At 47.1% G+C, this 26,441-nt stretch overlaps 1 protein-coding gene across 1 annotated transcript; it reads right to left on the reverse strand.

Annotated features, from left to right (window-relative positions):
* Positions 1-3,348: 3,348 nt before the first annotated feature.
* EIF3D (eukaryotic translation initiation factor 3 subunit D) lies at positions 3,349-17,092 on the reverse strand. Its single transcript, XM_006194653.3, has 15 exons — positions 16,627-17,092; positions 14,112-14,244; positions 13,788-13,833; positions 12,784-12,920; positions 11,624-11,709; positions 11,121-11,193; positions 10,066-10,178; positions 9,142-9,274; positions 8,500-8,647; positions 7,621-7,751; positions 6,806-6,891; positions 6,586-6,715; positions 4,406-4,548; positions 3,934-4,217; positions 3,349-3,493 (listed from the first exon to the last, which is right to left on the reverse strand). The coding sequence occupies exons 2-15, from the start codon at positions 14,232-14,234 to the stop codon at positions 3,480-3,482; spliced, it is 1,647 nt and encodes a 548-aa protein (XP_006194715.1). The 5' UTR covers positions 14,235-14,244; positions 16,627-17,092; the 3' UTR covers positions 3,349-3,479.
* Between the last annotated feature and the right edge of the window lie 9,349 nt (positions 17,093-26,441).

Here is a 26,441-nt window from a genome sequence, read left to right on the forward strand (position 1 = left end):
CTCAGTATTGTTTACCAAATAACTGTACATGAGTGACTTAATCTTCCATCAAGCAGAAGAGGAATGCCAGGATTGTTTCCAATGTAATGTAGCCGACTGTCCTAATGGAATTTAGAGGTGATTTCCTTAAGACCACACAGTTAAAAAGTAGAGTGTGGAATTAAAACTCCCCCTTTAACTCCAAATTATGAACTCTTTCCAAGTTTTTTTAAAAAATTGATTCATGAATCATGTTTTATGTGCTTGGTGTTGAAAAATTGTCTAAGGAAGAAACAGGATTTTATTTGAGCCAACCTGAGGATTATAAATCGGGAGACACTCGTTTAGAAAGCTCTGAGGATTGTTCCAAAGAGGTAAGGAAAGGAGGTCAGTATATATGTGCTTTTGATGAAGGGGTACGTGCGATCGAGCAGCCTTCTCGTGGGGAACAGATATCTTTATCGTTTTAGTGCTTCTCTAAGTGTGGGAAGATGCAAGAAACTGGGTTTGTAACATTTCCTCCTGAAAATATCTGAGGGCCATTTCTGCCAGCTTCCATAGAACACAAAATGCCTCATCCAAGTCCCCATCCTGAATTCTTTTCAGGGTGTGTTGTAGGGGTGTATTGTAGGTGACTGCAGGAGCTAATGACTTGATTGTTGTAGAACTGGATGGTGGGTTACATTCTTTATTTTACAATCCCTTCCCTTTCGGTCTTAATTTCAACTAATGTTTGGGAGGCCTTTTGTGACCGATTTGTCCTACAGCGCGAAGAATGCTCATTCTCAGGCAGGTCAGGCAAGGATTTCCTTGATAGGTCACTTGATGTGCTATTACTGGACTAGGCCCTATTAGCAGCAGCGAAGAGCCTCTGGCCCATGTCTTACTAGTCTGTTATAGTTCAGGAAATGGTTCCCTCTTGTTGCTTCTTCCCCTATCTAGTTAGTTACTGATCTCCTAGAACTATGTATGTGGTCAATCATTTCAAGTTGCCTAGTCATCATTTTTTTTTTGTTGTTGTTGGCTCTGTCACACATTTGATAATGCAGGAAACAGTAATCTTATAAAACAGGCAGGAGACAAGTAATATAGCTAGTAACATTAATAAGTAAGTTATTAAGCTAAGAACTTCCATTAGGTGCAGCCCAGTATCTCCTCAGTTCATGACTAGTCTGTTATATACTGGCCTTGTACATGAAGTTCACCAAAGATGTCTGCATGGACAAGGTGAGTAGTGGGTCATCGTGACCCCTTACAGGATTAAGAAATGAATGTTATCTTCTAAGGAGTTATGTGGCTGGCACATTTATGGTTGAGCAGGTATCGCTGCCATTGGGGAGGTCTGGTTAAAACATAATGCAGATGTACGATGCACACTAGAGGGAGGGAGGGTTTTATGTTGAAATCTTCCTAATCTTGCCTTAAAATGTCAATTTTTATTTCATCATTAGTAATGTAAACAAAGTGGCTAAACACAGTGTAAAGACACTTAAACACAAAGCCATTGCTCACGCACAACGGTGTTGCTTAAGTAGAGGCAACATGGAGAATGACAGGATGACCCTGACCTGCCGTTCAAGTGAACGGGATGACCGGGGCTGGCTTCCCAGACGTGGGATGTGGATCCTGCATGAGATTTACATGGGTAGGACATTGTGTATTTATGAGGAAGGTACAGGAAAACTCGAGGGGTAGTTAAGTAGTCCAGCGAGATGGGGCTGAGGGTTCTGGTGGGAAGGCAGCCATGCTTAATGTGGAAAGAACCCTCTGACCTTCCAGCTTTGCATGGCAGAAGCGTCTTTTCATTAAAAATCACCCCTGGGACCTCTCCTGAGGTCTTCCTTGAGCTCTCAGACCTAAGTACACCCTAAGGAATGCCATTTATCTGTCTCTTTCATAGCCTGTATCAGCACCAGAGAAAAGCTCCATTAGAGCAGAAGTGATCTTCACTCTAGTGCCCTTGGGGCTTTCATTCACCACTATGACATGTAGGAGGCTCTTAGTAATTTGTTGAATCAACACTGAAACCAGACAAAAGTGCCTAACCAAAAACGAAGTAGGGAGGTCTACTTCTTAAAGGTCGAGAAGATTATGAGAATGGGTGCAGGCAAATAATTAAGAACTTAAAAACAGTTGCTCGTCTTATTTTGCATTGGGAAATCAGGGCTGGTAAATTACAGTGGGGCCTTCAGACTAGGCTCAGCCTGGATTGTAGGCAGCAGGTTTTATGATCAGGGCTATTTGCAGCAATCAACTTGGTGGCCCCAGGCAAGAACAGATAAAAGTAGGGGATAGATGAAAGAAATGAATCATGTGGAGGTTGACACAAGATGTTTTGGGAGAATGAGCCTGAAATTAACTTCCACTTGCCCACCTGCTCCAACTAACCCTGCTGGATTGCACCCTGGGTGTGTAAGAGGCAGCCTGGGGAGCACCAGCTCAACCTTGAAACCCTGTGACCCTTGTCACACTACTTTAATGGGAAATTTCTAACACTTCATCTACACTGAAAACTTATCAAGAACAGTTTATGCTCCATTTTCCTAGTAATGCTAACAACAAAGTCCAATAAATTTTTGCTTGTTTTCTGAGGCTCAGTTATTTTAGATAAAATTGTAACTTTAGGAATGTTCCTCGAGCTGAACCAGTTTCCTCTTCTGTACAATGGTATCACTTCCACCAGCATTACAATTCTGTCAGGGCCAGATGAGGTATTTGTAAAAACTGAGTGCAATAACCTGGCAGGGTAATTACTTCACAGTGTCAAGAACAGGACACTGTACACATGTAAAAAGTTTATACATCCTAAACATCTGGAGCTCCGAATTGTGCATGACAGTCTTTGAGGGTGCCATCCTGAGAGTCCATCACCAGCCCAAGCCAAACAATTTATAAACCACTACAGTCACCACCCAGTAGAATGTCCATCAGAATCTTCTGGGGCCATCTCCTTCATCAGCAGCGACCCCAGCCCAACCTTCAAAGACAGCCCTGCCTCACCCTTCACCAGTGATGTGTGTCTCTAAGGGCAACAGCTGGGCCGGGCACACAGCCAGCAGGTACTCTTGCCAGGGGAATGGGTTTCTTGTGAGGACCTCACAATGGACATCAGTTCCCAGGAAAGGGTACTTTCAAGGGATTCCAAGAACAGGAAAACCTAGGGCATTCACTGTGACAGGTTAAAACTCCTAATGCTCAAGAACAAAGGATGGCACAACATTGTAAACTGACTCTACTTCAATTAAAAAAATGAGGGGGAGGGACAAAGGATGGGGCGAGATTATGAACCCCACAGACTCTGCTGTCTCTCACTCTCCCAATGGCTACCTGGAGAAGGAAGGGGCTGGCAGTCATGACGTAGGCACGGGATGAAGGTAAGAGACTAAACAGACTGATGCTTTATTCCAACTGTCAGCTTCAGAGAGTGAGAATCAGACAAACGTTCCACTAAGCATCCAAGGCCCTGCTATGCAAACTCCAGCTCCGTATCACCATCTGGCTTAAGTTTCTTCCTCTGAAAGATACAAAAGCCATGTCAAACTGGTGGAGCTGGTGAATTGCTTATGATTTTCAACACCTCCCCTCAGAAGTTAAACCTTACAGGTCCTTGTAGGACTAACAGGCATTTCCTTTAGTCACCAACTGGTGAAGCAGGCAAGGGAAAGCTCTCAGGCCGCGTAACTAACCTGGAGCACGCTCCTCCCTCAGACACTGGCTAACATCGGGGACCCCACTGCTCCTTCCGCACCCTGGCCTCTACAGGACCACTCTCCTCAACCCCTGCATGCAATCTAAAGGCTCCTGAAGCAGCTCGTGGAGCCAGACTGAATGCTAGTGATGTCCCAGGGAATTCTCAAGCAGCTTTATATCGAGGTTGGAAGACTGGGCTACAGAGCTCTGTCCCCAGCCAGCCCACTGCTCACTCCAGACCCTGGAGTGAGGCTTACTACAAACCTTCTTCTTCCTCTTCCTCCTCCTCCTCCTCCTCGTTGTCCTCATCCGAGCTGAAGGTGCCGTCGGGCAGGCTATAGACGCGGATGACCTGCTTGTTGGGGTCCTTGAGGATGAGGTACTTGCCCTCCTCCAGCTTCATGCAGATGTCAATGACGCAGCGCAGGATGCCCCAGGCATTCTCCACGCTCAGGTTGATCTGGCTGGCAAACTCGTTGGGCTTGAACTGCTGGGTGCCCAGGATGACGTGGCGTGAGGAGTCTTTCACGTGGTACCGGGACACGTAACTATCGGGGGGAAAGGGGTATTACGGTGGGGGCAGGCCGGCCCAGAGCCCCGGGCCGAGTATCAGTGAAACGGTGACATGTGGCCTGATGCGCGTCCCAAGGGAAAGGGGAAAGGGCAAGCCCTCCTCTCCCGACCCGCAGACCCCCCCTTTCAAGATCGGCTCCCAGGTCGCGGCCAGGAGTCTCACCCAAGCTTGAGGTACTCGGACCCGGCCAGCAAAGCACAGCAGGTCCACCGGGCCAACTTGTAGCTGTTGTTCTTCAGCTCGGTGGCAATGACGGCCCCCCGCTGAGAATCCAGCTTCTGACGCCAGTCCACGCCGTTGCAGTGCTGCAGAGGGAAGGCCCCGGTTACGAAAGTGAAGGCAGCCCCGTACTGCCTGGGGCCTGCCGCCTCCTCTGGCAGAGAAGACACTCCCTCGTGGGCTTGGCTGGGGCGGGGCGAGCCCGCAGGCAGATCAAGGGTGCGACTTATGGTTTAAGAGGCGGAGACTCGGTGTCCCCCACCCTGGCACTGCCTGCCCCTGTGGCAGGCACTCAATGAACTGCAACTGCTTTCCTCAAGAGAGCTCACCGGGACCAGGGTGCACACACGCCCACATGAGTTAAAAACAAGTGCCGTACAAATGGTGGAGGCGAGTATTTACTCCATGGGTGTGGAGAGGAAGGGCTTCACACAGGAAGTCAGAAGCTCACCCGTGGAGAACACTGGCAGAAGCTGGAGGGGGGGTGACCCAAGAGGCACGGAGGGAAAGACGGGCGGGCTTAGCCTGGGTGGGGTGGAGGCCCCGCAGAGGAGAGGAGGGCAGAGTCAGACGCCGGGCATGTGCACATATACGGACAAAGCAGGGGACCCCAAAGACCGTCTTCTCCAACCACCTCTTCTACAGATGTGGGAACTCGGACTCAGAGTGAAGTGACTAGTTGAAGGGCACCTGGTTCACTGCAACCCTGGCCTAAAAGAAATACCAGGGTTCCTCTTATTAGGAAGTTAGGTCCAAGCCACTAAGGAGTAGTATTGTGGCAGATGTCTCTGTGTTTCCTTCAAAAAGGAAAGCTATCTGGCAGCAGCCTTGTGAGTTTGCTCTGGCATTTTAAGAGCCTTTCCTCAAATCTGTACTTCATGAAGGGAGGGAGGAAGGAGTTGGGGAGGTCAGTTAAGTGACAAATGCAAAATAACAGGCAGAACAAGTAGGGTCCTGATGTCTGTGGGACCCAGAACTGAGCGAGAAGACAGGCTGCGCCTGACAGCAAAATGAGTGCAAAAGAGGGGGGGTCAGAGATGTTGGAGGCTCTGAGCCTAAAAGAGCGGGAGAGAAAAAGCTGATGAACGGACAAGCCAGAGGTAATGACAAACACGGACATCGGAAGGACAAGGTTGTTTAGGAAAACAAACAAAACCAAGCAACAATGGAATGGGAGTCACAGTAGATTTTGGGAATTATTTTTAGAGTTCAAGAAGGAGGCTTGGAGTTGGCAGAATTCTAAGATGCCCCCCAGTGACCCTTGCTCTTGTGGAATCTACTATCCTGGAGTCCAGGTGGAACCTGTGACTATGATGAAATACCCACAATCATGCTACCTCACATCAAAAATGATTCTGCAGATGGAATTACAATCCCTTAAGATAGGGAGACCACTAGGGTGGGCCTCCCCTAACCACGCGGGTCAGACATCGGCTCTCTGAGGGCCTAGCACAACGGCCCCTGTGCTCCGTCTCACAGGGCCCTCGTTCAACACAGCCTTGGCGTCGAGCTGCCCTTCCCACTGAGCACCCTTTCTTCTACACAGCAGCACCCAGGAGCACTGCCAGCCATTTCAAATTCAGGCAGGCCCGTGCAGTTTCAGAAAAGAAAACAGCCCAACCATCATGGCGCAGCAGCTTGAGAGAGAACAGAAGGTGGAGGAAAAATGAAGAAAGCACATTTCGTTCAAGATGCTTCCTGAGGAGCTAAATCTGAGCTAATCTGAGAATCTCTGAGTTCAGTAAGGGAAGGAGTTGGAAAAGGGGCATCAGCAGGTTGAAGACGCAGGAGTGGCTGCAGTGAAAGAACAGGTCAAAAAGAGCTGCCCGGCTTCCAGGAAAGCTGCCCACGCAGATCCTAAGGAGAGACCACAGTCACGCCTGCAGAGAACGGGAGCCGGCGGCAGGGCGGGATGGAACAGAGACTGAAAGCACTGGGAGAAGGCAGTTACCCTCACACACAATCCCTTTCTCAGTGAGGACCTCAGTGGGGGAAAATCCCAGAAGACAAAAGAAAAAAAATCTTGGTAGCTCTCCAAGTAATGAGAGGGGAAAGATTCCACGCTGGTTCTGAGTGCCAGCCCGTGATGCAGTGCCCGCGGCGGGCGCCGGAGGCGTGCTCACCCTGGAGTCCCATTCGTTGAGGGTCTTGATGTTGATGAAGGACACCTCGCCGTTGGCTCCGGTCATGACGCCGTCGTGCTCACAGCGGACGATGAGGTCGATGTCGTCTCCAAGCTTCCACCTGCGGTAGCTGCAGTAAAGGAGGAACCCCTGGTCACCCGAGATCCTGGATGTCAGACACACCACCCACAAGGGGCGGGGCACCAGAGACGTGACCTACCGGTACGCAACAGAGGCGATCTCACTCTTATCCATGTCGTCCTCCACAAACGGGTTTGGGTTGGGGAAGTTGTACCTTTCCTTCCCCTGCAAAAATGACAAGGTGTCATGAGATAGCACCAAGTCGCCGCCAAGGCAGTCAGCCAGGCCCCGCAGCTCTGCTTAGTCACAGCCCTGGCCACGTCCCTGGTGCCTTTGAGGGGGCTCCGAGCTCACTGTGCGCCCGTTTACCCTTTCCGAGCACAGGCAGGCACCCGTGAATCACAACCAGTGTCACAGCGAGCGTTTACCCTGTGCTTCCATTTGTAGACCACGTGCTTTATCTACCTCACTTAACCGCGCCCTTCCTGTTCTGGTTTTCTCCACAGCATGCGGCCATTTGTCACAACACACATGTATTTAGGGCTTATTGTCTTTCCTCTTCTGTTACAATGAAGCTTCCTAAGGGCAAGAACCGTGTTTGGCTGGCTGCTGTATCCCCAGCTCCTTAACAGTGTATCTGTATTGGACACAACAGTGTATCTGTCAAATAACTGAAGAAACCATCACAGTGTATCTGTGAGACCAGTATTACTAGTTTTCTAATTTTACAGAGAAGAAACATGCCGGACACGGCAAGCTAAACAGTGGTGGACCTTGGGTTCAGAGCCAGGCAGTATGACCTCAAAGCCCAAACTTGGATCTCCTCTGTGACAGGCAGGGACCCCATCTGTCTTGCCCCCCTCCTCCACCAGAGCTGACGACACAGCAGAGGCTCAATAAACAGTAGCTGCAGTTAACAAAACACAACACACGCCTGGCCGCCGCGGCGCTCACCATCCTCAGGCATTGCTGGGAGAAGTTGTGGTTGATGTAGGTCGCTTCCATGGCCAGGTTGCGGGGCGAGTTGAAGGAGTTACCTTCGTCCTGAGGGGGCTCGTTGGCCGTCTCACTCACCGTCAGGAGGTCTGCAAAAGCAGTGGCACGGTCACCCACCCAGGAAACAGAGGGTCACCGAGGACGTGCACGGCCCCTTGGGGAGACGGGGCGATCCAAACAACACAGGCCTTTCCTCCAAAGAACCGCCAGCTGCTAACAGGGGTCTCCCGAGCGCGGGACACACTGGGGAGGGAGCGGGGAGCGCTCCTGGGTAACTTTAGATACTAAGATTAAATTCACTTGCAATCACGTTGGAAGAACGCTATCCCTTTTCGCTCTTTTTGGATTCTTCAAGAGAATGATTTTATTAGCTTTTCAACAAAGGCAAGGAATGTAATCACATTGTTTGGCTTCACTCTTATTTTTGAGTGACTGGTTTTCGCTCACGGTGTCTGTGCACATGCACGTGTACATGGGATAAGACATGCATATGCATTTCTCCTTTCTAAGTACACGGATTAAAAAAAGGCATCATTTAAAGAAAAACATTAAGAACTAAAGGTGGTATGGAGAGATGGCAGAAGGCAGGAAAATGCTATTCAAATGAGTAACAACCAGAAGCATGGTGTTGGGGCGCTGTGAGGACTCAAGATGCTGATGCCCTGACAAGGTCTGCAGTGACAGTCCCTTCTCATGTCTTTGAGGAGGCTGGGGATTCTGACAAGGCTGTCAATGCCCGTGAGGACACACCATCTTCCACCTATCCTCTACCCCAGGGAATTATTCTGGACTGACAAGAACACTCAGCGCATGTGTTTTCCCAGACAAGCTTCTTACCAAAGTCAGAGTTGTCCCTCTTGTCAAAGAAGAGCTTGGACCCGACTCTCTGGACGACAATGTCCCAGGAATACACAGAGCGGGTGCAGCTCATCAGTGTGGCCAGAATGGCATCTGTGGCAAACACATTCCCCTGAGTTTTTGCCAGCTGCAAAGAAGACAAGAGAAAGCTGTGAGGCCCATTTACAGGAGGGAGGACACCTCTGTAAGGAGCCCTCTGGTTGTCTGAGTAAGGCTGCAGCAAGCAAGCTAGCGAGCCCAGGATCCGGGGAAGCGCAGCTCACCAAGCGCCCGCTACACCCCAGGAGAGCACTGCACAACATTTTCATCCTCACCGTGAGGCCGTAAGCACATTTACCCCAAATTACAGATGAGAAAACTAAGGCCCCAGAGGTGAAGCTGGGAAGCATGGCGGAGCTGGGATCTGGGACAGCTTCACTCAGTACCAACACTTCCAGTCTGGCCGGTTACAGTGCCTTCATTTTCATCTAATCCTAAGTCGATTTAGAAGAGTCTTATCTACAGGGGCTTTCAAGGCCCAACCGACTCACGTACATCCCCGCGCCCCCTTCTCTCTCTGAGGTCTCAGCCGTGAAGGCCAGCAGCACCCATGCGGGCGGGTGAGGGGCAGGGGACGCCCACCTTCCGGATGACGGGGTCGTCTGTGGTGGTGACAGTGTGGAAGATGCGCTTGATGCTCCGTAGCGGCTTCTCGCTCCTCGTGGTGATGCGGTCGAAGGCTTTGTCGTAGTACTCCAGGGCCCCGCAGCACTCGCTGAGGGGAGAGCGGGCAAGTCATGCTCGTGAGGGGCAAGACCCCTACTCCTTTTCTGCTAAGTCATGGAATCCGAGTCTTTCCCAAAGGTCGAGAGAGATGAAAGCAGCCTCTGACTCGACTCCCACTGCTTGCTCAGGTCCCTGTCCCCTTGGCTCCTGACATGGCTCCACAGAACAGTGAGAACACAACCAATTTGGCTCAAGCTCCCTATTTTAAAGACTGGGAGACTGAGGCCAAGACAGGGAGAGGAGCAGTTACAAGCCCCCAGCAGGGGCACCGAGTCCAGTGTGGGGCTCTAGCTTCCCCTAAGTTACTTCCACCCACAGGCCCTTTGAGGTAAGGAGCTCTCTGAAGTGTCAGGAAGAGCCCTGCCTTTCTTCAAGAACTGCTGACTTTCTCTTTCTGCCCAAAGAGCTACAGAACTTAGCTTTCTCTTTTGCTCAGAATTTCAGGAAGCAGAAAGAAATCTGGAGTTTAATATCAGCAAATTTCTTTCTGCTTTCTTCCCTTTCTCTTTCTGCCTAAAGAGTTCTACAACTTAACTTAATTTTTCTTTTGCTGACAATGCCAGGAAGTTGAGAGCTGAAGTTTAATATCAGTAAACTTCTTTCTGCTTTTCCCCACTTCACACTGATGTTTTAAAACGCATCTGTTAAGACTGGGCAAGGCCTTTTGAGTTAAGTGGCTTCAAATCCTTTTTGGAAATACTAGGGCTTAGGAAACAGTCATCACCCGCTGGTCCACACACAGACAGGAGCGCGGTGGAGGGAGTAAAGGCCGCCACCTACATGTCCTGTGGCTCTGAAACCTCCAGGTAGCGCATCTTCATTAACTGAGGAAAATCCATCTCCTCTTTCACCTCCCAGTCACTGCGGACCTCCACTGAAGAGTCTCGGGGTTTCTGTCAGAGAAAACCATCGGAGGGAAAAAATTACAGCCAGTGCAAACCATAAGCAAAAGGCAGGTTAACAGCATGAAGAGTTATATTCACTAAATATATCCTGAACATTTACTGCGTGCTGGCTCTTTTCTAACAGAGTCCCTGACTCTTAGGAGCTCACAATCTAGAAGAGGACTGAAGGGACAAAGGTTCAGAAACAAATGGGAATTCTATTCCTTGGTAATGAAGTCATCCCGGAAACATCAACTCTTTTGTATTTCTGTTTTATGGAGGAGCTGTAACAGGTCCTTTATATTGCTCCCAGGGTATTAGCTATTTATTCTTACTGCTACAGCAATCATGCCCAGCAAAATGTAACTTCCACAACTGTAACTTCACTCTTACAGAGGTCTTCTCCTCTCACAGTGTCCACACACACACTTGTACAGGAACGTTCAGAGCAGCATCATTTACAATAGCAAAAAGAAAAAGCCACCCCGATGTCTGGCAACAGGTGAACGGAGAAACAAAATGTGGTATACCCATACAATGGAATTTGGCAATGAAAGGAATGAAGTGCTGACGCACGCTCCAACATGGATGAACCTTGAAAACACGATGCTCAGTGAAAGGAGCCAGTCACAAAGACCAACTGTTATCATTCCATCTATATGAAATGTCCAGGCAGGCAAATCCATAGACAGAAAACAGATGACGGGTAGCCTAATGCTGAGGAGAACAGGGACTGACGGGTACAGGGAACGGGGCTTCTTTTTAGAGTGATGAGTGTGTTCTGAAGTTGACTGCAGTAATGGCTACCGTGCTCTGTGAATACACTAAAACTGGACTGTACACTTTAAATGGGTGAATTGTGTAGCATGTGAATGACACCTCAAAAAGCTGTTATAAAACCAAACAAATTAAATGAAATTCCTGGACAGAATTCTGGTATGCATACACTACCTGTGATTTTTGGTCCCATTTCTGCCTCACTCCAAATTGTTTCTGGAACTTTTTCTGCAATCGTATGCGTTCTCTGGAAAGACAGGAAAAGCACATGGTTTTACCTGATCACTGATCAGCTATACCTTGTTCTACATATAGAACCCAGCCAGGTCTGCTCTCCTGCACAGCTCCAGGGGCTCACAAGACCCAGTGTGAACGGCCCCCCTGGAGTTGTGCCACAGCAGACCTGAGCCTAGGCAAGCTCCAGAATCTCTTCCTATCTGCCTCTGTTTCCCCTCAGTGCACATGCCCACTGCAAACAGTTTCCTGCTCATGCTCTCTGCCACGAATGGCCCTTGGAGAACGACACCAGGGCAGAATCAGTGGCTTAACTGGCTCTAGGAAGGCTTTCTGTTTTTTTGCAATGGTGGGGAAGATGACTCTTCTCCTGCTTTGGCCTAGTGATATCAGAGTAGTCAGTCCTGGAAGGATAACTTGTTCCAGAAGGATGGGCACCTCACCTCTCCTTCTGCTTGGCGCTCTTAGGCAGGGTCTGCAGGTTGAATTGAACCATGTTCCGTCGATCTTTGTCTCTGCGGAGGTTCCGCTGGGAATTAGGAAAAAACATTCATGTTAAAATCTTGGAGATCTGACTTACAATTGGCAGTGCCTAATGGGAGGTCATTACCACAAGTTTAGGATGCAAAAGCCAAGGTGCACATTTTACGTTGTGCTTTTATAGAGTCAACATCTGGGGGTTTTAGTTGAGTAAGTAGAGGCATACCTCAGAGGTATTTTGGGTTTGGTTCCAGACCACTGCAATAAAGTGAACGTCGCAATGCAGCAGGACACACAAATGTCTTGGGCATATAAGTTACGCTATACACGTAGTTTATACTATACTGTAGTCCATTAAGTGTGCAATACCATCATGTGTAAAAAAACCAATGTACAACCTTAATTAAAAGATACTTTATTGCTAAAAAATGTTAACCATCATTTGAGCCTTCAGTGAGTTGTAGGAGTAACATCAAAGATCACTGACCATAGCTCACCATCACAAACAACAATAATGAGAAGTTTGAGATATTGTTGAGAATTACTAAAATGTGACACAGGGACACGAAGTGAGCAAACGCTGTTGGAAAAACAGCACCAGAAGACTTGCTCGAAGCAGGGTTGCCACAAACCTTCAATTTGTGAAAAATGCAGTATCTGTGAAGTGCAGTAAAATGAGGTTATGTTTGTACTTGGAATTAGCTTAGACTTATATTCACACACACATTCTTTATTGAAGTAGGTTTACTGGCTCTTATTAGAGCTATTCAGTTTGCCTCTTTATGTAATAAGGTACAGCCCAACTGGACCATCTACTTAATAAATCTTGCACACAGCAATTAAGTGACGCAATAGACCAAAACGCACCTTTTCATCCAGCACAAACATCCATTCTTAGCACAGATGTCCTGGTCAACAGAAATCTAAACTGTTAAACTCATCCCCAGACTCATCCCCAGATCCAGTACCCATTTACTTTGGCATAATTTGTCACTGAACAGCTACTTGGGATTCACTATAAGACCCACGGTAACATGCTTTCCTCTCATCAGTACTCACACAGTAGCATTTTTAGCAGCAGCGGACAGCCCCTAGATAGTCAGACTGCTGGCTCTTGGCCTACCTGTGCAAATCGCATCCGATTCCGCTGGTAGGCAGTCTTCTGTGTGCGCACTGTATCCACCAGCTGGAAACTAGTTTCATCTTCCTCATGGAAGTAAGCATACTGACTTCCACCTCCAAACTGAGAGGAGTACTTATCTGGAGGCAAAAGTGACAGTGTGTAACAACCCCACCCACAGACTTTACAAACACATAGTGGTCTAAAGCCTTACTATTTATAAAATGTGGTCTCAGGACCCACCTCATTGGCTGGGAGCATCTCAGACGTACAGACTCACAGCCTCACCCCAGCCCACTGAGGCAGAATCAGCATTTTAATAAGATCCCCAGATGATTCATACGCATATTCAAAAGTCTGAAAAGCTCTGGTCCAAAGAACTTCCTAAGACAGAGTCTGAGGAACTCAAGACAAGTCCATTCAACTCTGCCCTATTCTACAAGAATGAGTTAAAATGTACTCTCAGGAGAGGCAAGTACGCAGTATAAGCATCATCACTGCCACCATCTGGCGCCCAAGGCAGACATGTCTAATGGGCTACATTTTACCTCGCCAACCTCAGACTCAGCCAGTCTTAACGTGGTACTCCAGGGGGCCACCTCTAGCTGTCTCAGCTGGCACAGAGGTAAAATCCAATCTCCTGTTCCAGGATCTTAAAACCAGGAGTTTTAAAACTGGGATCCATTGACTGGCCTCACAGATACAAGCAGTCCCAAATCATGAAATGCAAAATGGGAATGTGTTCAACAGACTTGTAAAAGGGGCCATGGCTTCCCAAAAGTTGAGGGAAAAAATCCCACTATAATAGGTCAAACCTCTTTAATGACAATCCAACTTGGAGGCTACTTCCAAAAATATGTGGATAGTTTCCAGAGTCCAGAATACGCCCCTAAAAACTATGAATTATCAGCATTTTGTTCCGATTCTAGAATGATTTCAGGGGGAGGTTACTAGAAGTAACAATCCCCCAAGGCCCTGATCCAAGCAGTCAGGGGGAGAACACTTACTTGTGTACCTCTTATCTTGGTACGTGGCACCCGTCCAGTCTGCAACCTAGTAAGAACAATAAGGAAAGACAGGGAAGGGAGCGTAGGTCAACCAGGCAAGTTTCTGCTGATCCAGAACCCACCTCTCCTCCAAAGTAAGGACACAGTGTGAAGAAGAACCAGGAGCACTGGCTCATGATGGCTCTGTAAGAGCTCAGCTCTTCTACGACCACTGGAAGTACCCAGAGCTTGTAACCCTTATGCTTTTGAGAGAATAAAACTGAAACGAACTCAGAGTAGCAGCCACAGCTTAAAAGACTCAGACCCCCGCGGACAAGCAAGTACCTTTCCTAGCCGATCTCCTTTGCTGAATGGCTGGTAGGGCATATCCCGAAACTGCTCAGGAACTGCACAAGGACCCCAGCCCGAGGGGTTGTCCTGGATCACGGGTGTCATAAACTTTGCCATCTTCTAAAACCTTAAAAAATACAAATAATATAGGTAGCTCCACAAAGAAAAGCCTGAAGGTTTAAAAAAAAAAAAGGCTTCCATTTGAGGATAAGCTAAGACATAAATTATAAAATTAAAAAAGCAACACACAAAATGGAACCATCAACTGTTGAGCTACTCCCAACTTAATGTTTTCTTGTAAACAATGTTGTGACTATTTGGACTCAGAAGACTGCTAACCAAACTGATTTATCATGTTTCATTGATTTTTTTTTCCCACTGTAGTATCTTTGAAATGAGTTTGCACCTTATGCTTGATGGGGTGTCATATCTTAATTGGCAACTTTTTTTCTTAGTATTATATGAAATAATTGTGCTTCTTAAATTCAGCGGTGTCTCAGATTTGATGAAATGTAGTAACTTTATTCCAAGTGTAATAACCATGTTCTAGTTCTCATAAACACCTTCACCAAGGTGTACAATATTTTACTTCCCTAAACCTCTCTTCATTTGTAAAATAAGTAAGATCCTGGTTTTGCTTCTATCAGTGGCTCACTATGAAAGCTGTAGTAGTTAACATATGTGGAAATGCTTCCACTGTAAAATGCCATGATTAACACTCAGTCTTGCAAAAATACATTTACACACAGTGCTGAGAAAAAACAAGACTCCATGAGTAAATCCCGAAATTCAACTTTCCTGTCATCCTTCCACTTTTTTGTCATCAATGCAAATCCTTATGCAGAGCAAGTGGACACAGAGGCAAGCAAAAGGCCCACGAGAAGGCTGAGGAGACCACCAGAAACCTTAGGTCATAAAAGGGGGCCATGCAGCCAATGTTCATAAATGTTAGGAGTACCAGGCATGTTCTCAGTGCTTCTCCTGCATAAATTAACTCCTCCCAACAATCCTGAGGTAGGACCAGTATTATCCCCACTCTCCAGATAAGAATACTGAGACAAAGAGAAATCAAGACATTGCCCAAAGTCGCAACACCAACGGATGAAAGATTTGAATCCAGGTAAACTGGTTCCACAGTCCACAGTTAGGACTCCTCTCAGGAGAGTAAAAACCAGGGGCTGCAGACAGATGTTCACCTGACAGTTCCTATGAAAAATGTATGCATTTATCATCCAGGGTAATCCTCTGAAAATGCTCAGCAGTTGAGTTCCCAGGGGAAACTTCATGACACAAATATTGTTGGAGTCTGGAGAGCAATCAAAGAGTACAGGGTACTAAATTTAGTAAACTCTTTTCATTGCTCCATGGTAAGGAGACTAAGACTTCCTACAGAGATGACACTTGGGTGACAGCAACAGGGAATAAATCTGGGAGCTCCATCCTCCAACTTGAACTTAAGTTACAACACAAGAAGAGGCCTGAGGGAAGGGCTGGTGGTCTCAAAGCAATTCACATTTATCAAGCTCCTAACGTGTCAGATGCAACACAACTAACACCTCCTCACCCCTATTTTAGAGATAACAATGTGTAGTTCAGCCAAATCAAGCAGTTGATCTGTCCATCATTTAAAAATAGATTTGATTTCCAGGGTTGTTCTGCCCGAAATCCAACACTCTTCCTATTATTATATAGCTGAGCAGCAGCCTGAAAAGATCTGGGATTTCGGACCATATGTGACAACATGGTAAGACATCTCAAAACACACAAAAATCTACTTGTTCTGTCAGAGATGGAGGGAAACAGGCCCAAGGCTTGACATACATTTCTCGGGGTGGAGGAGGACGACGATGGGGGCGGGGGGGGGGGAGGAAGTCACCTGGTTTCAATGTAAAATAAGAGTGAGTAGAATGGAACCAGTTGGAGAAACTTTAAGTTAAAACGGAGTGACAGCTGTACTGGCTACGGGGGCAGTCTCAGGAGCCTTGTGGCTGGCAGGCCATGGTACTATGTACATTATCGTGGCTACTGCAGATCATATACCATCTATTCCTGGGGGGCGTTGAGAGTTTCAGATCAGAGATCAATCTACTCCATCCCAGTCTTCCATTTCACAGAAAAGGAAAGGAAACATTTGGATCGTGAACTCCGCCGAGCAGGGACGGCCACCGCTCATCCCGGCGCCCCCAATATCTCACTCGCAGAAACTCAAGGAGCCGTGGACCACTTTAAAGACCCTAAGCCTCAGCTGGGTTAAGTGACATGATCACATATGCCCAGCCTGTGGGCGCTAAGCGGAGTCCAGGGCCAGGGAATCTCAGCCACAGTGCTGTACCGGAACCCGCACGGGTTAGGACCCGGGCCGCGAAGGCAGATTATTGCCCCGCCCAGCGGAGGGACCGCGGCGGCAGGAGGGGGCGTACGGCGGTCTCTTCCGGTACGCGCCCGAAGGCCAGGCCCAGGACAAGCCAGCCCCAGAGGTCCGCGGAACGCTACGGAACACGCCGCTCACCTGCAACGGCCGTAGCCGGTCCCGATGGCGAGAGATAGTCGGGGCCAGGGACCGCGCCAAAGCCTGCACTCCGAGAAACCGGGAAAAGAAGAAAGATGCGCGCGCAACGACCGGCGCCGTAAACACGACCGGCGCTGTCGTAAACTGCTCTCCAGCTTCCTTCCGGTTCGGCAACCGAACGCACGAGTCGTAAAGCGAAGGCACGCCCGGAAACTCGTCACTGTTCTTTTCGAGGGGCTGTCCTTGTTAGCCTGCGAAGCTGCAAGACTCCAGAGGATGTTTATAGTTACGTCATGGGGCATCCGGCGACGCTCAGAGAGGGCGTTTAGGTTTCTTGAAACGTGGCGGCCGTGCAATCGGAGCTGGAGGCGGAGAGTGGCTGACAGCCCCTCTGTGTCCCACAGTGCCTCGCGGGCCACTTCGGCCCCTCTGTATCCCACAATGACCGGAGGCTCCTGCCTTTTTTAAACGATCGTGTAGGTTGAGTCTCACCACTAGGGGGAGGTCGAGTGCCTCAAGCAGGTTTCGTCCTTAACTCCGCGTTCTTTCACGGTTTCCGAAACTGAGGTCCAGAGGTGCAAAGTGACCTGTGTGGTTTAGACTCCTGCTGTAAGGGGTGGCTGCCAGGGTTCAAACCATACTTCAACAGTTTTCAGATTTTATTGTTTGACAGATTTCTGGATCGCTGACATGAAAAATGCAGATTCCGGGTCTCACTACCACAGATTGTTACTCAAGCCTGTCTAAGCCGGAGCCCAGGAACGTGCATTTTAATTAGCAGAAGTGGCGGCTTAGGGACCACTTTTCCTGCAAAGGCAATGGTGCTGTCCTTTTTGAAACCCCCAGCCTACGGAGTTTGTGCTAGAGTGTTATAGGGGAATTCAAAAACTTTGAAAGAGAATCTGAGCACCCCATTTTTATTTAAACGTCAGATCCTTTTCCACCAGGCCTACCAGGTTTATCAGTCTCCCAGCGTGTCTCTTTTTATTGGAAAATTTATGTACTGTTAGATCTGATATCTATTCTTGGCTCTGCCACTTACTAGCTGTGTAGCCTTCATATCTCTGGGCCTCAGTTTCCTTACCTGTAAATAGGAGATAATAATAAAAGAATGCTGTGAGGGTACAAATAAACGTATGTGAAAATACTTAGGAATCCCACTTCCAGTTGGGTGAACATGGGCAGGTTATTCCATCTCTCTAAACCTTATTCATCTGTAATATGAAACTATTAGTAGCAGCATCTGTTTCCATAAATTCTCTCCCAATCTGCTCAGCTTCCAGTTTTCCTATTTTTGTTACTGGTACCCAGCGAATGGTGCCCATTGCAATACCTTATAGTCATCATTAGTAGTTCCCGTTCCCTTTTCCACCACATTCAGTCCTTCACTAAATCCTCTTTATTCTACTTTATTTTACTTCTTTTTCTTTTTCTTTAATGGAAGTACTGGGAATTGAACCCAGGACCTCCTGCACATGCTCTACCACTGCGCTATACCCTCCCCCTCTTTATTCTAGTTAAAAATACATCTTGAGTGTTATCACTTCTCCCCACCATCTCAGTTGCATCCTTGGACTCCCGGTGTCCACTCTTGTCCCTCTAGGGTTCCTTCTTTGCATGGTGGTCAAAACAATCTGTTCACAACCTTCTAACAGCTTCCTATTATGTACTTGGAGGGAAATACGGATGTTTTCCTGTGGCCTGCCTGGTCCCTGGCTACCTTTCATCCTTGGATCCTGCCATTTTGTACTCACTCTGATCTAGCTATCACACTCTTCTTTTTTTGCCTCAAATATACCAACGTCAGTCATTTTCATCACAGCAGGGCCTCTGTACTTGCTCTTTCTTCTGCATGGCACACGATTCCCCAGATTTACCCATGGCTGGGTCTAGTCTTGTCATCCATGTGTCTGCTCAAGGGTTACCTCCTAAACTAGACCACCATTCCTGAAATAGCTGCTCCCCCCTCCATCCCTCTTATTCTGTTTCATTTTCTCATAGTTCTCATCATGCTCTGAAATATTTTTGTTTCCTTGTTGAGGTGCTGTCTCTGCCTCTAGAATGTCAACTCCACGAGTTAGAGGCTTTGCTGTCTTACCTAGAACAGTGCCTGGTAATACATATTTGTTGAATTGTTGAATGAATGGATAGGAGTTTTGTGAGAATTAAATGAGAAAATGAATTTAGCATATTACCCTGGGGAACATAAATGAATACTCAGTTAATGTTAGGGTACTTAATATCAATAGTAAGTCATATCTCCAGTGAAGACTTACAGATAACTAATAGGCACATGAAAAGATGCTCAGTATTGCTACTTATCAGAGAAATGCAAATCAAAACTACAAGTCAGAATGCCCATTGTTAAAAAGTCTACAAATGAGAACTTCTGGAGAGGGTGTGGGAAAATAAGGAACCCTTCCATACTGTCCATGGGAATGTAATTTGGTGCAGCCATTATGGAAAACAGTATGGAGATTCCTTAAAAAACTAAAAATAGAGTTACCATATGATTCAGCAATCCCACTCTTGGTCATATATCTGGAGAAAACTCCAATTTGAAAAGATACATGCTCCTCAATGTTCATAGCAGCACTATTTACAATAGCCAAGACATGAAGCAACCTAAATGTCCATCGACAGATGACTGGATAAAGAAGATGGGGTATTTGTATACAATGGAATACTACTCAGCCATAAAAAAGAATGAAATAATGTCATTTGCAGCAACATGGATGGACCTGGAGATCATCATTCTGAGTGAAATAAGCCAGAAAGAAAAAGAAAAATAGCATATGATATCACTTATACGTGGACTCTAAAAAAGACACAAATGAATTTATTTACAAAACAGAAACAGACTCACAGATATAGAAAACAAACTTGTGCTTACCAGTGGGGAAAGAGTGTGGGAAGGGATAAATTGGGAGTTCGAGATTTGCATATACTAGCTCCTATATATAAAACAGATGAACAAGTTTCTACTGTATAGCATAGGGAATTATATTCAATATCTTGTAACCTATAATGAAAAAGAATATGAAAAGGAATATATGTATATATATATGACTGAAACATTATGCTGTACACTAGAAACTGACATAACATTGTAACCTGACTATACTTCGATTAAAAAAAAAACAGAATGAACTAATGCCATTTGCAGCAACATGGATGGAACTAGATTATCATACTAAGTGAAGTAAGTCAGACAGAGAAAGACACATATCATATATCACTTATATGTGAAATCTAAAATAATGACACAAATAAACTTATTTACAAAGCAGAAAGGCTCACAGACATGGAAAACAAACTTATGAATCCAAAGGGGAAAGCAGTGGGGAGAGATAAGTTAGAAGTTTGGAATTAGCAGATACAAACCACTATATACAAAATAGATAAATAATTTGGTCCTACTGTACAGCACAGGGAACTATATTCAGTAGCTTGTAATAACCTATAATGAAAGAGAATATGAAAAAAATATGTATAACTGAATCACTATGCTGTACACCTGAAACTGACACAAACTTGAAATTAACACAGTATTGTAAATCAACCATATGTCAATAAAAAAATAGTAAGTTGTAATATGTGCTAAAATATAAGGGAGATGTACTTTTGTTGAATTGCTTGGACATGTCTTTTTAAAATTTCTTCTTCTTCTTCTTTTGTTTTTTTCCTGTGGGCCCACAAGGCCATCTGCTGCAGTCTCTCTCTTGTGTCAGAGTTTAATCATCTTTTCCATATTTTGGGCCTGACATCCCTGCCCACCCCAGATGGAGAAGGATTTGGACTGTCTGTCTCATTCTCAATAATTGGTCCCTGGCCTTGCGTGGGAGATCTTCCCTCTATTCTTCTCCCAACGGACACCCTTGCTGTCTTTTTCTGCCTATCTCGCTGTCCAGGCTCCACATGCAGCTGAAATGCCCCTCCTTTACACTCAATTGGAGCATGACCGCCCTCCCCTTCTCCCTCCCCTCTTTAAAATCCTTTAGTAGTTTACCTTTATCCTGAGGATAAAATCCCATACTCTCTTCCATGGCCTGTTTGTTTCTTTTTAATTTTACTTTTAATTTTAATTTAATTTAAAAAATTAAAGTATAGTAGTTTACAATGTGTCAATTTCTGGTGTACAGCATAATGTTTCAGTCATACATATACATACCTATATTCCTTTTCGTATTCTTCTTCCTTATAGGTTACTACAAGTTAGTGAATATAGTTCCCTGTACTATCGGTATAAACTTGTTGTTCATCTATTTTATATATAGTAGTCAGTATCTGCAAACCTCGAACTCCCAATTTATCCCTTCCCACCCTCTTTCCCCCCTGATAACCATAAGTTTGTTTTCTATGTCTGTGAGTCTCTTTCTGTGACCTACATGTTTCCAAATGGCAGCTTCCTGTTTCTGGGCTCTCAGGTCCTTCTTGCCCTGAGACCTTGTCACCTGCTGTTCTCTGGTACTAGGAATACAGCACGCCTCTCCGTGAGCCTGTGTCCTCAACAAACCGTCCCTCTGAGTAGCCTGGCTCTGTCCTCATTCACTCGCCATGTGCCTGGTACTAGTCCCAGAACTTACATGAACTCATTTAATTTTGACCACAGCCCTGTGAGGCAGAGCCCACACTTCTCCCCATTTTACAGATGGAGATGTGGAGGCGCTGAGAATTGCCATGTGTTGAACAGTGTACAGTCAAGCCAGGGTTTCACACTCAGGAGGCTCCTGCCTCTTCTACGTATCCCATTAGTATTTTACTGGACGACTAACATTTATCTCTATTAAACTCATCTTGTTTATTTACTTATTTACTGTCTCCTCAGTAGAATGTGAGCTTCACAAGAGGTGGGATCTTACATGTCTTATTCAGTGTTGTTTCTGCAGCGCCTAGAGTGACCTCATAGGTGGAGCTTGGAAAATGTTTGTTGGATGCATGGGTGACCTCTGAGGACAGGCCCTCCCCTCCTTGTGTCCGCAGCACTGGGCACAGCCCTCCATTGCTGCACTTAGTACATGTCTGGTTCTGTTACCAGCATCCCCCACCTCTCCTCCCCTAGACTCGGTCCCTTCAGCGTGTGGCCACCTTGCTCTGGAGGAAACCTCATGACCCAGCGCAGTGCCTGGCGCAGTGTGCCCAGGAAATACTTAAGGAACCCAGGACCTTCAGATACTGCTTTTAGAGGCTATCAAAGGAAGAGCATTCTTGCCAGAAAAGTGTAGGTTTAAGGACAGGTGCCCTTTTCTCAAAAGGAGATGTCACAGCGTCTTTCCAGTTTGAAGTGTCACATTCATTGTCTTTGGGCAATTTAATGACTAACTCTTCATTCTTGCTAAATGAAGCGACTCTAAGGGGTCCTCTTAGTCATCTGGTTCAGCCTTCACCCCAGATGGGCATCTCCTTGTCACCTGCCTGGCTGCTCGCTGTCACCTCTGCTTGGATGTGCCTGGTATGGGGGAGCTCACTCCTCTGCTGATGCTTCTTTGCCCTGTATGGACTTCTTTTTGGTAAACATTTCCAGTTCCTTTGTCTATTTCTTGATGTCACACCAAGTATCACTCAGCCCCCTTCCCCCTGCCTTCTGCTTTGTCAGAATTCTAACAAAATGGCTCATTCTGGAGTCCTTCTTCTCCCTTCGTCCGGGGCCTCTGTTTCATGCTTGGTTTCCACCCTTCTCTTTGAGGGGCACTTCTTAAACCCTCCTGCACGCCTCCCCTTCACATGAACAAATTCTGCTTCCTTTGCCCTCTCTGGTCCTCTCCGGCACCCCGTCCTCTCAGAGACTGCTCTCGGCCAGGGCACATGGACCACTTCAGAGCTGCTGGCTTGGGCAGAGCCTTTGAGCTGATTGGTCACATACTTCCTGGTACCTGGATTTTCCCATCCCTGGGAAGATCCTGAGGGCCTCCCATCAAGCTGTCATCTCTGCTTGCAAGGTGCCTCTGTTCTTTGACTAGTTTTCAGCTCTTGGTCAAATGTTACTTCCTAGGGGACACCTTTCATCCTGCCCACACAAGGCCCCCTTCCTAATACCTGTAGCAACGATCATTAATGACTACGTGAGTACTTCTTTGATCCATGTATGTCTTTTCCTGAGAGCAGTTTGGTGTCCTCAAAAGCTCCCACTCCCTTCCAGCGTGGTGGAGGAGGCTTTTCCTGAGGTTTGGGTTTTCTTCCTCCTACTCCCATCCTCTGTCTCTTGCCTCTGCTTTCTCTGATTTACTGAGACCCTTCCTGTCTTGAATATCAGTGGCTGCTCCAGAATTTCCCCATGAGAAGGGCTTAGTGACAGCAATCTGGTGAAATGGGGAGCCCTGGGCTTGTCTTGAAGTTTGAAGTTTGCATAGCAGATGTCCTGTTTTCACTGAGGTCGTACATTTTGGGAGGAAGGCACTCTAGAGATTGTGAGGGAGCCGAGCCTGGCCCTTAAGCCATCTCCTAGCAGGATTACTGAGCATCCAGATGGGGCAGAAGTGGGAGAAGGGGAAGGGACAGGAGAACAGCATCAGTTTCTCAAATGCTTTCCCTGGGTGTGGCATCTCATGTATTTTGATGATTCTGGACTGTGAGGTGAAGGGTGGTTGGTAGCATCTGCCGTGTGCTCTGAGAACTTGGCCAAATTTGGGTGACCATATTGGGGCACTTTGGGGGAGCGAATGGGGTCACTATCGTGAGAGACACCAGAAAAAAGGTGTCAACTGGGACTGATCCTGGGAAGGATGGTCGCCCCAGGCAGGAAGGAAATAAACTTGCTCTCGTTCTGGTTTATCTATTGCTCTCCAAAATTTGGTAGCTTAAGACAACAGCAGTCCTCTTACTCTCTTTCTTGGTTTCTGTGGCTCAGGAATTTGGGGAAGTTCTGGCCCGAGGTCTCCCAGGCCATTGTAGTTAGATGTGGGTAGAGCTGGAGTAGCTGGGGGCTGGCTAGACGATTCTCTTTCCCTCTCCCTCCATTTAGTCTCTGAGTCTCTCTGCGTGGCGAGTCCACATGGAGAGTTTGGGCTTCCTCGCAACATGATGACCTCAGGACAGTCAGTCCACTTACGTGGGGGCTGAAGACTTCTGGACCAGGTATTCTGACTAATGAGCTGGGCGCTTCATGGCCTTCTATTCTAGCCTCAGAGGTTACGTAGCAGTCAATTTCCCCCGTTCCCTTGGTTACCAGTGAGTCACAAGCCTGAGTCAAGGCGCAAGTTTCTAGAAGAGCAGGTGGAGTGGGAGATGCTGTTGTGACCATCGTAGGAGTAGAAAATCTGCCACAGATGTCAACTGGCCTTTCCTAAGAGTCACCAGTTGGTTGTCTGCAAACCTGTGGCCAAAGAGTTTGGGACACATCAAATGCTGAAGTTTCTGAGCAGGTCTGGATGGGAGGAGGCCTGGAGTGTGGTCGTGGTTTATCAAGGGAAACTGATCAGAGGGAACGGAGGAGGGAATGGAGGCGTAGAAGGGGAGAGTCCCGGAGCCAGAGCTGGTGCTGTCCAGGGGGTGGGCTCTTGGCTGCACTGGCTGGAGTGACACCTCCATTTCCTGGGCAGAGATATCTCCTGAAGCTGCCTCTGTTGATCAGTGCTTCTTCAGAATAACATTGTCCCTTGTTCTGACTCCCTCCCATCAAGACTGAATCCTCACAGAGCTTTTACTGCAGGGGAGTATGTGCTGGTCAGGCCAGTGGAAGCACTGGGTCCCGCTGGTGGCTGTATTTCCTGTGCTGTCTATTAATAGATGGATCATCTGGTTATGCGTCAGCGTCACAAGCCCTTGTGTGCAGACTTACCCCAAAATGCGATGGATTCACTAGGGTCTCCTTTGGGGACCTGTCAGTGTGGCCAACGCCCCTTGCAGTGCAGCAAACTTGTGTGCCTTCTAGGAACCACCACAGGGGTTACCACCCATTCTATAGATGAGATGTGGTCAAGAGGAATATCTTGCCCGAGGTCAGCCAGCCGGTAACGGTGCAGTTGGAATGGAAACCCAGATGTGCCTGGAGAAAGCTGACACTCATACACAATTCCAAGGTCCAGAAAAGCTCCGAAAACCAAAAGCTTTCTTGTGAGTTTGGGGCAAGCATTTGATGGCAAACCTACATGAATTGGATGGGAGGTTATGTATAATCTTTTATCCCATTTAGTGTGAATATTTATACATTTTGCTATATAGAAATATTAAAGAGTTTATACTGTGTATTAAAGAGTTTACAGAGTACTGCTCCAGGGCTGGATATGTTGCATAATATACAGTAGACCCACCCTAAAACCTCTCTGAAATCCAAAGAATTCTAAGTTATCAAGCTTATCAAGCCCCAAGGATTTCAGATAAGGAATCATGGACTTGAACCAAACTTTTCTATCTCAGTGATGCAGAGAGCCCCACCCCCACTTTACAGACAAGGAAGACTGAGGATGGGAGCAGTGGTGTCCCAGGCAGACTTCGTGGAATCGCAGCATTTTATCATCCTGTAGAAGGGTGGTCCGGGAGGAAGGGAAGCCTTTGAATCACCAGCCCACCCCAGCCTCCTAAGAGCCTTGTCGCCCTAGCAAAAATTTAAAAATAGAAGACCTGGAAGGATTAAAGCCCCGAAGGATGCTTCAAGTCCCCCCGGAAGAAAGGGAAGCTTGCTGTAGGTTCTGATGGTTGGCATTCAAATTTATTTTTTAATCTCAGCTGGATGTACACTCACCCATCACAGGATCAGTTCTCAGAATAGAGAGGTACCTGTTGAATCACCATCCCACATCCTGTCTTGTGCGGGCATCTCTCCAAGTGCTGAGCCATCCACTTCTCTGCTGTGGCCTGAGATATATCAGGATCTGCAGCCTTGGCGACAGGAGACAAAATAAACTCCTATTTCCTTTGGAACCATTTAGCTAGTTTAGAGAGTGCTTGACTGTTTCAATGACGAGTAAGGACCAAGCTTCTCCTGGCTCCTTCTCTCTGCCCTATGCATTTTCTTTTGTTGGAAGCTGGGGTTTAGTGTCCTGGGGACAAAGTCAAACACTGATTTTGCCTTGATCTAGCTGCGTGGTCATGGGACATGCCCCTCTCTGAACCTCAAGTCCACTTTGTGCAGACACGTGTTGTTCTGCTTATGCCACGGGCCCCGGCTCCCACTGTCCTTAAAACTGCAAACCATGCCTGGCAGATTCCCGGAGAACCTTGTTGGGGCCAAGTGACTCCAGGTGATATTTAAGGGGGTCTCATGGCAACCCAAGACATTTGTGGAGACAGACTATGGAATTTGAATCCTAGGTTACCACTAGCCACATCACCTTGGGCAAGTTGTGCAACTGTCTGAACCTCGGCCTAGCCATCTGTAAAATGGACGGAATCATAATCAGTAGGTAGTGAGAGGTCAGATATTATGTCAAGTGCTTAAAACTGTGCCTAATGTGCAGTAAACCCTTAATGCATGCCAGTTGGACTAGCATGGTCATCAGAAACCTGTGGGGATTTGACTGGGGCAAGATCTTGCAACATTTCAAAAGCAATCACTTGTCACTTTCAAGGATCCAGCCCCTGAGCTGGTCCCTCAGAGTTCAGAGAGAGACCCAGTCATGCTCTCGAGTAGCCCAAAATCTAGTGGGAAGGTAGGTATGTCTGATCTAAGGGCTAAAATATCTGTGAAGTGCTAAATGAAATATATTTTGAACCCACATTTAAAAAGCAGATTTCACATTAAAAGCCAGAACCTTGACTCCTCCTAGATTGAGCAACACTGGGTTGGCTTTTCTGCAGGATGAGAAGTTGGCCCCGAGTAGGGGCTGGCCCCAGACCAGGGGCTCTCCACTTTGCCACAGTCCCCACTACTCCCTATT

Source organism: Camelus ferus, chromosome 12 (genome assembly GCF_009834535.1).
Source record: "Camelus ferus isolate YT-003-E chromosome 12, BCGSAC_Cfer_1.0, whole genome shotgun sequence".
Lineage (NCBI taxonomy): Eukaryota > Metazoa > Chordata > Mammalia > Artiodactyla > Camelidae > Camelus > Camelus ferus.

Excerpts from the sequence above, each read along its gene's own strand:
- EIF3D (XM_006194653.3), bottom strand. The coding sequence starts at position 14,234 with ATGGCAAAGTTTATGACACCCGTGATCCAGGACAACCCCTCGGGCTGG. Across the intron at positions 9,275-10,065 it reads GTTTCAGAGCCACAGGACAT|CGAGTGCTGCGGGGCCCTGG; the intron begins GTAGGTGGCGGC and ends CTCTCCCCTCAG. Across the intron at positions 7,752-8,499 it reads GAGGGACAACTCTGACTTTG|ACCTCCTGACGGTGAGTGAG; the intron begins GTAAGAAGCTTG and ends CTGCTTTTGCAG.